Source organism: Mustelus asterias, chromosome 19, assembly GCF_964213995.1.
Source record: "Mustelus asterias chromosome 19, sMusAst1.hap1.1, whole genome shotgun sequence".
Classification (NCBI taxonomy): Eukaryota; Metazoa; Chordata; class Chondrichthyes; order Carcharhiniformes; family Triakidae; genus Mustelus; species Mustelus asterias.
Window position 1 is genome coordinate 64,418,062 of NC_135819.1, and position 10,339 is coordinate 64,428,400.

At 43.7% G+C, this 10,339-nt stretch overlaps 1 protein-coding gene across 2 annotated transcripts in view; it reads left to right on the forward strand.

Annotated features, from left to right (window-relative positions):
• LOC144508019 (interferon regulatory factor 6-like) overlaps positions 1–6,235 on the forward strand; it is a 45,128-nt gene extending 38,893 nt beyond the window's left edge. For both annotated transcript variants that reach the window (XM_078235728.1, XM_078235727.1), the window contains 2 exons: positions 4,678–4,796; positions 5,286–6,235. In XM_078235728.1, coding sequence (XP_078091854.1) covers positions 4,678–4,796; positions 5,286–5,483 — 317 coding nt within the window. In that variant the 3' untranslated portion in view covers positions 5,484–6,235. The remainder of the gene's footprint in view (positions 1–4,677; positions 4,797–5,285) is intronic.
• Positions 6,236–10,339: the final 4,104 nt, after the last annotated feature.

Below are 10,339 nucleotides of genomic sequence, written 5' to 3' on the forward strand. Positions count from 1 at the left end.
ACTGCTGCCTCCAATCACTCCCTCTCAGCTTGCTCCAGGGAACAATATTCCCTTTAAACTTTTCTCCTTTCACCCTTAACCCATGCCCTCTGGTTTTTTTCTCCCCTAGCCTCAGTGGAAAAAGCCTGCTTGCGTTCACTCTATCTATACCCATCAAAATCTTATACACCTCTATCAAATCTCCCCTCATTCTTCTACGCTCCAGGGAATAAAGTCCCAACCTATTCAATCTCTCTCTGTAACTCAGCTTCTCAAGTCCCGGCAACATCCTTGTGAACCTTCTCTGCACTCTTTCAACCTTATTTACATCCTTCCTGTAACTAGGTGACCAAAACTGTACACAATACTCTAAATTCGGCCTCACCAATGCCTTATATAACCTTACCATAACACTCCAACTTTTATAGTCGATACTCCGATTTATAAAGGCCAATGTACCAAAGGCACTCTTTACGACCCTATCCACCTGTGACGTCACTTTTAGAGAATTCTGTACCTGTATTCCCAGATCCCTCTGTTCAACTGCACTTTTCAGAGTCCTACCATTTACCCTGTACGTTCTACTTTAGTTTGTCCTTCCAAAGTGCAATATCTCACACTTGTCTGCGTTAAATTCCATTTGCCATTTTTCAGCCCATTTTTCTAGTTGGTCCAAATCCCTCTGCAAGCTTTGAAAACCTTCCTCACTGTCCACTACACCTCCAATCTTTGTATCATAAGCAAATTTGCTGATCCAATTTACCACATTATCATCCAGATCATTGATACAGATGACAAACAACAATGGACCCAACACCGATCCCTGCGGCACACCACTAGTCACAGGCCTCCACTCAGAGAAGCAATCCTCCACAACCATTCTCTGGCTTCTTCCATTGAGCCAGTGTCTAATCCAATTTACTACCTCCCCATGTATACCCAGCGACTGAACCTTCCTAACTAACCTCCCATGAGGGACCTTGTCAAAGGCCTTGCTGAAATCCAGGTAGACAACATCCACCGCCTTCCCTTCATCCACTTTCCTGGTAACCGCCTCAAAAAACTCTAATAGATTGGTCAAACATGACCTACCACGCACAAAGCCATGTTGACTCTCCCTAATAAGTCCCTGTCTATCCAAATATTTGTAGATCCTATCCCTTATCACACCTTCCAATAACTTGCCCACGACCGACGTCAAACTTACTGGCCTATAATTTCCTGGATTTCTTTTGGAACCTTTTTTAAACAACGGAACAACATGAGCCACCCTCCAATCATCCGGCATCTCCCCCGTGAATACTGACATTTTAAATATGTCTGCCAGGGCCCCTGCAAGTTCAACACTAGCTTCCCTCAAGGTCCGTGGGAATACCCTGTCCGGTCCTGGGGATTTATCCACTCTGATTTGCCTCAAGACAGCAAGCACCTCCTCCCCTTTAATCCGTAAAGGTTCCATGACCTCCCTACCTGTTTGCTCTATTTCCGTAGACTCTATGCCCATTTCCTCAGTAAATACGGATGCAAAAAAACCATTTAGTATCTCCCCCAACTCTTTTGGTTCCATACACAGTCTACCACTCTGGTCTTCAAGAGGACCAATTTTATCCCTCACTATCCTTTTGCTCCTAACATACCTATAGAAGTTCTTTGGATTTTCCTTCACTCTGTCTGCCAAAGCAACCTCATGTCTTCTTTTAGCCCTCCTGATTTCCCTCTTAAGTAGCTTCTTGCACTTTTTATACTCCTCGAGCATCTGATCTGTTCCTTGCTGCCTGTACATTTCATACAACTCTCTCTTCCTCTTAATCAGTGTTACAATCTCCCTCGAGAACCAAGGTTCCCTATTCCTATTTACTTTGCCTTTAATCCTGACAGGAACATACAAACTTTGCACTCTCAAAATTTCTCCTTTGAAGGCTTCCCACTTTCCATTTACATCCTTACCAGAGAACAGCCTGTGCCAATCTACACATCCCAGATCCCTTCTCATTTCATCAAATTTGGCCTTTTTCCAGTTCAGAACTTCAAACCGAGGACCAGATCTATCCTTATCCATGGTCAGGTTGAAACTAATGGCATTATGATCACTGGATCCAAAGTGTTCCCTCACACTCACATCCATCACCTGCCCTAACTCATTTCCCAATAGGAGATCCAATATCGCATCCTCTCTCGTTGGCACCTCTATATACTGATGTAGAAAATTCTCCTGAACACATTTTACAAACTCTACCCCGTCTAAACCTTTAACAGTATGCGAGTCCCAATCTATATGTGGAAAATTAAAATCCCCTACTATCACAACTTTGTGTTTCTTGCAGTTGTCAGCTATCTCTCTGCTGATTTGCTCCTCCAATTCTCGCTGACTATTGGGTGGTCTATAATACAACCCCATTAATGTGGTCATACCTTCCGTTTCTCAACTCCACCCATAGGGCCTCTGGAGACAAGCTCCCTAATCTATCCTGCCTGAGTACCGCCACCTTTTATCCCTCTGCCTCTATCCCGCCTGAAACATTGGAACCCTGGAACATTGAGCTGCCAGTCCTGCCCCTCCTGTAGCCAAGTTTCACTAATGGCTATAATGTCATATTTCCATGTGTCTATCCACGCCTTCAGCTCATCTGCCTTCCCCACAATACTCCTGGCATTGAAATAGACACACCTCAAAAGGTTATTTCCACCACACTCAACCCTTCCATTTGTGATTTTACTTGAACTAACCTGTCTTTTTACCCCTGCTCCACTATCTGCTCTGACACTCTGGTTCCCATCCCCCTGCAAATCTAGTTTAAACGCTCCCCAATAACACTAGCAAACCTCCCTGCAAGTATATTGGTCACATAAAACAGAATATTCTGGAAATTGTTAGCAGGTCGGGAGAGAGAGAAACAGAGTTGATATTTCAGATCAATGACCTTTCATTAGAGCTGGGGAAAGTTGGTGATGTAACAGGTTTAACCCTAGTGTAGAGGCAAGGAAAAGCTATGTTAATTTTCATTTATGCTGGCGACACCTGACTCTACTTCACCACTATTTTGGCACAATTCTTCCACCAGTGCTAAATTACCAGGCTACCAGTACTGGATGATTAGGAATTTCCTCCAATATTGGGAGGACCAAAAACATTGAGCCTGATTTTTAATTCTGTGGAAATGGATGGGTCTTGAATTACTTAAAATCTTTGGGTTCCCACTACAATCTTGGTTCCCTCTAGCCACTGACTCCATCCTTCTCTCTTGCAACTGTCAAAGAACAGTATTGCACAGGAACAGGCCCTTTGGCCCACCAAGCCTGCACCGCACGGTAGCACAGTGGTTAGCACTGCTGCTTCACAGCTCCAGGGTCCCGGGTTCGATTCCCGGCTCGGGTCACTGTCTGTGTGGAGTTTGCACATTCTCTTCGTGTCTGCGTGGGTTTCCTCCGGGTGCTCCGGTTTCCTCCCACAGTCCAAAGATGTGCGGGTTAGGTTGATTGGCCAGGTTAAAAATTGCCCCTTAGAGTCCTGGGATGCGTAGGTTAGAGGGATTAGCAAGTAAATATGTGGGGATAGGGCCTGGGTGGGATTGTGGTCGGTGCAGACTCGATGGGCCGAATGGCCTCCTTCTGCACTGTAGGGTTTCTATGATTCTATGAACACATGACGCCTTTCTAAGCTAAAGACCTTTTGCTTCTATGTGGTCTATATCTCTTTATTCCCGGCATATTTCTGTATCTGTCAAGATGACTCTTAACGTTGCTATTGTATCTGCTTCTACCACTTCCTCTGGCTGTGCATTCCAGGCACTTAACACCATCTGTGTAAAAAGAAAACTTGCCTCTCACATTTCTTTTAAACTTTCCCCCTTTTACTTTAAACATATGTTCCCTAATAATTGATATTTCTACCCTGGGAAAAAGACTCCAACTATCCAACTGGTGGACACTGAACTCGACTATTTACATATTTGATTCCTGTGATGAGCTTCCGACCACATCCTCTGTAACATCACCCGGTCTCCATCCCTGCCTCAGCTCATCTGCTGCTGAAACCCTCAACCAAGTATTTGTTACCTCCACATTAACCATTCCAACATAACCCTGGCCAGCCTCCCACAATCTATCCTCCATAAACTTGAGGTAATTGAAAGCTCTGCTGCCCGTGTCTAGTTAATCTATCATCCCTGTGCTTGTCGACCTACACTGGCTCCCAATTAAACAACAACTGGATTTTAATATTTTCATCCTTGTTTTCAAATCCCTTTGTGGCCTTGCCCTCCAGTTCCACAAAGCTCCAAGATATCTGCACTCCTCGAATTCTAGTGTCTTCATCACAAGTGTTTCCTTCCTCCTCGGCCTTTTCTCCTTCAGTAAATATTGACACTCTCCCAGGATCTCCTGTAAATGACAAATGATGGTAAGCTTGTTCAAAGAGGCAGGATTTACAGTGTGTCTTAAGGAGGAAAGATGGTTTAGTGAGAGGATTCCAGTGCTTAAGGCTCAGACAACTGAAGGCATGGCCACATTGTTGGAACAATTAAAACTGTGTATGCACAAAGAGACCAAATCAGAGAATGCTGTAGGTTAGAATAGGTTCTATGAAATGAGGAGAGGCAGACCATTATGGAATTTGAAACCAAAGGAGAGAAGTTTAAAGTAAAGAAACACAGTTTTAAAAACTTTTTCTCCTTTCCATGTTGTCCCTTCCTTACACAGAATTGATAATGTACCAGAAAGGACAGACTAGTGTTGCCCCGCTCTACGAGATCCAGCTCTGCTTTGGTGAGGAATGGCCAGATGGTAAACCCAAGGAAAAGAAGCTGATCATGGTGCAGGTAACAGGGCAAAATAGATGGGGCAAAAGGTGGGTGGTCAGCATCTCTGAGCTGGGCACCCAGTGGATCCTATTGCAGTTTGCTGAAACCTCTGGGTTTGTACACAAAGAATGGCCCCTCAGATGGGGTATCGGGAAGCTGCTGTCATCTTAGAATGGATACCTCCCTGGGGAACATCCCATTACATGGACACTCTCTCCATGAGGAATCCCACTGTGGACACCCTTCCCAGGGAAGATCTTGAGATCTAGTTTCTCTACCCATGAGGGGTCCTGCGACGAGTTGCTCTTTACATGAGCGGGTCCATTGTTTAAAAGCAAGAAACAATCTTCAGTCCAAAACAGTTTGCTACTTATAATGGTGCTGTGCTGATGAATTGGCCACTTTAGAGTGTCCCAATGGTGAGATTCCTGCTGCAAAAGAAGTCCTGATATAAATCTACCTTTTGGTTTTGACACTCGATCTTTTCCTATTCCCTGGCTGATTCAGGTGATTCCAGTTGTGGCTCGCATGATGTTCGAGATGTTTTCGGGGGAGTTGTCGTTCGACAGTACGAGTATCCGCCTGCAGATCTCAAACCCGGACCTTAAGGACAACGTGGTGTTTCAGTTTAAAGAACTCCATCGGTTACTTCAGTCCCAACAGAGCCAGGGACAATGGCCGATGCAGCCCGCCAACCTACAGTGAAGTTACAAAGCACACAGCAGTGTAACCTTAAACTTCCCAGAATGCTGCTGTGTTTCTCAGACTGGGGCTCTAAATCTGCTGCTGATGTCCTTTGAGGAGGAGACGTGAGAGTTCGAGCCAAGGCAGACAGTAAGGCAAACCCTAGAGCTTTATGCTCTCAATGCAAAACTTGGAGTAGGAGTGTTCAAGACAAATGAGCTCCTCTTATTCCCTTAGCATGGATTTTTACATTTGCCTTTTTATTATTACCTTCTCTTTAAAGGCTGCTTCGTCCTGCTTCTGTCAGATTGCAATACCATGGAGGGCATAACAACTGCTCAGAGACAACTCCTTCTTAATCCTAACAAAAAGCACCTGTCAATAGTTTTAAGGCTCACAGCTGTGTGCCTAGAGATGACTAATTCCTTTTTATTTAGAGATCAGAACTCAGTGTGTGTACATATTGCAATCTTTTAAACTTTGAAGATGATGAGAATATATTTCACATCACAGAATGCTGACTGTATCCTCCAGAGGGGATTCCCTGTATACCACTCATTGTGTGACCAATGGTGGTTGCTACTGTTACAATCATTGGTTTGGTTTGGATATGAGAACATCCAGAATTTTCCTCTGTGTCCGTTCACAGTGCCAATCCCCTGCACTCTCCACATTTTGTTTGCAATGCTTCTGCAATATAAATCTTTTGTTTTTTAAGTGCTTTTGTACTTTTTTGTTGATTAGCGTGCTGATAAATTTAGAACTTCAGGATTATTTATGTCTTCTGTTGTGATCGTGATCCAGACGCCCAAATGCTTGGTCCAATCCGGTTAGAGACTAGTAACATTTTGTTCAAAGTAGACAAAGTTTGAGATCCAGGACACTTGCTAAGTGAAAAAAGCCACAAGATTCCACAGGTCTTGAACAAACTTAGAAAAGTAAAAAAAAACCTATATATTTTTTATATATATAGCTTCTGCTCGAACATTCAGAATGAACTTGAGGTAAGTTAAACAGTCTGCAATCGACCGTGCACGTCTGATGTGGTCAACAAATCCCATGGATTTCTCAGGAACCCACCCAAATGTCAGAGCCACCAAACTCTGCCTCCACAAGGGATAGAACTTCTGCACTTTTGAAGAGCTAGCCTTTGAACTCCTTCAAAGCCACTTCAATTCGGACTGCCTCAATGGCTGCTTCATTCCAACGGTTTTCAATCTTGCCTCCTGAGACTAGATTCCCCTGGTTCCTGAGTCTGCCCTCCAGCCCTTAATTACTGATAAGCTCTCCAGTGTTTCTCCCGAGCCCCATCTATCTGGAGTCAGCCAACTCAGCTCCCCACAGCTAATAACAGCATTCCAGCTGTATGAAACTGGCCACTATTTTCAACTGCCTCTGGCCACTCTGCCTGACTGAAAAAGACTGACTCTTGAACAGAGTGCGATGACCTAGCCAACTCTCTCAGAAGACTCCACTCTTTTACTGGGCAGACATAAACGTAACGAGCATAGGAAAATCCTAAACTTAAAATGTTACCATCTCCACAGGCTGCTAGCTTACCCAGCACACATGGACACAGATTCTATCACACTCCAAGGTAAATGTACGTGGAATCACGACTGTGGAGGCAGTGAATGCAGCCATCAGTGGTACTATCTGAATGGTGAGACTCACTCACAGTTACAAAACAGTCCCAGATCCTGTGCTTCCAATCATGGGATGTGTCTGGAGGGAGCACTTGGAGCTGTATGACACTTGGTTACAGTACAGGCGAATACAAGTCAGTCATTGTGCAACACTAGGTACAATAGTGGTGAGTACAGATCTGTCATTGTGTAACACTGGGATCAGAACTAGTGGGCACAGTTCTATCCCTGTAATATGGGTGTCAGTCTTGCTCTATATAACACTGATTTACAGAACAGGTAGCTCCAGCTCCCTCATCCCAATCCCATTCTAGTAAATCTCTTCTGTGCCATCTCCAAAATTTTGACATTCTTCACAGAGTGTGGTGCCCAGAATTGAAGATATTACTCCAACTCAGCTCTTGTCAGTGATTTATTTGGCTTTATTTGCTCCTTGTAGGCCTTCCATGGCTTATTTCTGTAAACAGGATCCTTGGAGCTGGATCAAAAATTTCTTCCTTCCTGTCTCACAGTGCAGAGTTTGAACCCGTCTGCATCACCAAACCATAGAATCCTACAGTGCAGAAGGAGGCTCTGTAGTTAATCCTTCCTGGAGCTTTTTATTCTGAGATAACATAAATGGGCTGAAGTGTTAATTGTGCAGATGTTACATTGGCTCAAACAACCTTTTTGTGTAGTTATACACAAGCCTGGAAGGGACTAGTGCTGCCCCAAGGAATCCCATATAACCCCCCACTCCCCCTCCCCTCACATACCCTGCTTTCACCAGCAGCTCTCTCTTCCATAAGAACAGGGTGAGGTCACTCAGCCCCTCCAACCTGCTACACCATTCAATTTAATCATGTCTGAGCTAGAAATGTGTCTGCACATTGGCCACACTCTGTAGTTGTATCTAAAGTGTTCACTTTCCCTCTAACCCTGATGCGTGCCTTCAAGAACATAATTCCAGCATGCACCATGTTTGCAGTTGTCCTCCCAGTAACACTAAATAGGTAATTGAACAGATTACTGAACGGTTTACTGGTGTGATTGTACTGTCAATTCACACAAATCTGTTTTGCATTCGGGGAATTCTTAACTTCCTCTTTTTTTAAGTGTTTTTACTTATGTATTGGGTCCTTTTCTTTTTTTGGGTACTACTAAAAAAGAATTTCTCTTAATTCATTTTGTTTTGACCTATACTACTCTCCTGTTTGGAAGATTCTAGAGCAGAAATTGTAATTCAGGGCAGGCACTGTGCACATAGTTAGTGTGATCGATTCGATCTTAACCTCTTCTGCAGGGTTAGATATTTTGCAGACTGTTACACAGTGCAACCCATTCTATTGAAGGAGCTCCTAATTTTGCAGGGTTGCACACAATGCACAGAAACATTGCTACCAGCCAACTTGTGTCTTTGATCCATTTCTGTCCACTATTACAACAATGTAGAATGTTCATTACTATGTGCAACACTTGAAGACAATTTTAACTTTGGATTGACAGATTTACACTTCATCAGCTTTAACAGGTGGGTTGACAGTTCTTACCTGATCCAGGGTTGCATGATGTTATTGGGGAATTTTGGGGTGGGTGAATGTCACCAAAGATTATCAATCTGCAGATTCCCAGCTGCAAGATACACAATCAATATTGTCTGAACTTCATAAAATATCTAACTAGCTGGGGAACAGGGCCTCAGTATTGCCTTGGGCAATGAGTTAGTCGTGTATTCATAGCAACAGGCACCTCTTGTATTTCAGGTTTGATCAGTGATTAAAATAAAGTTTTGACAATGATCTGACAGACAAGGAGTCTGGAATGCGGCTGTCTAGTTGTTAGTTAGCCAACTGTACCCCCTATTTATACACATTAACCTGCAGTGCAGTATTATCACACCCTGAGGATTGTACGTAGTAGTACAAAGTAGTGCTGTAAAGGAGCCATCCATAAATTTACCCACAAGTTAACATCCCCCACCCCACCCCCTCCGAGGAGGAGTTTTTGCAGATATAGTTGGGTTTGATGTGTGATTGCTGGTTGCAGTTCCTGGCCCCTCACTGTAAGAAGGATTGTAGTGACAATGAAAGGGGACAGTAAAGAGGATATTAAGAGAGGGAGGTTGAGGAAAAGAAACACAAAGCATGAGGTCTTGGTATGACCACTAATGGGGTACAAATGTACTTTTTCTTACAAAGCACATCAAATATAACAGTGGCACAGTCTGCCCCCTGTGTAGGCACAGAGTCCACTGCTAGATTTAGTGCTTTTTTTTGGCTATCCCAGGTATATACCTAAAACAAGTGTTAATTGGGGGCCTAATAGCTGTTGAAAAGTCTCTGGGAGAAATGAGTTGTTGATAAGCAGGGAAGGTGTCTCAGAGACTTTCCCCTTAAGAAAATCCTAAATGGTATTCAATCCTAGTTATAAAATTCAAATTAACACCAACTCCTTGTCTTGATTTGAAAATTGATTTGACTGTCCTCCATCTTAAAGAATGCAATAAGCATAATGCAGCATGGAGAGATTGCTTTGATTCTGAAAGGACAAATGCAATTATCCCCTATGGCCATTCCCCTGTAAAACAGATATATCATTTTGGATACCATTGGGGATAATGGCCTCTCAGGGGAAGCACAGTAAGAAGTCTCACAACACCAGGTTAAAGTCCAACAGGTTTATTTGGTAGCACAAGCCACAAGTTTTCGGAGCACTGCCCCTTCATCAGGTGATAGATAGGTGTTTCTGTGGCTGCAAACAAGACTCCAGGATGGTATGTTGCCTCCTTGGTGCTCGGGTAAAGGATGTCTCAGAGCGGTCAAAGGACATTCTGGAGGGGGAAGATGAACAGTCAGTGGTCATTGTACATATCAGTACCAATTGACATAGGTAAAGAAAGTGATGAGGTTCTAAAAGCCGAATATTGGGAGTTAGGAAGTAAGTTGAAAAGTAGGACCTCAAAGGTAGTGATCTCAGGATTGCTGTGAGTACCACATGCTAGTCAGAGTAGAAACACCAGGATATATCAGATGAATATGTGGCTGGAAAGATGGTGCAAGGGGGAGGGTTTCAGATTCCTGGGACATTGGGACCTGTTCTCAGGAGGTAGGACCTGTACAAACTGGATGGGTTACACCTGGGCAGGACCGGGACTGATGTCCTTGGGCAAGTATTTGCTGGTGTGATTAAGGAGGGTTTAAACTAGAATGGCAGAGGAATGGGAACCTAAGCAGGGTGACAAGTGAAAGACAA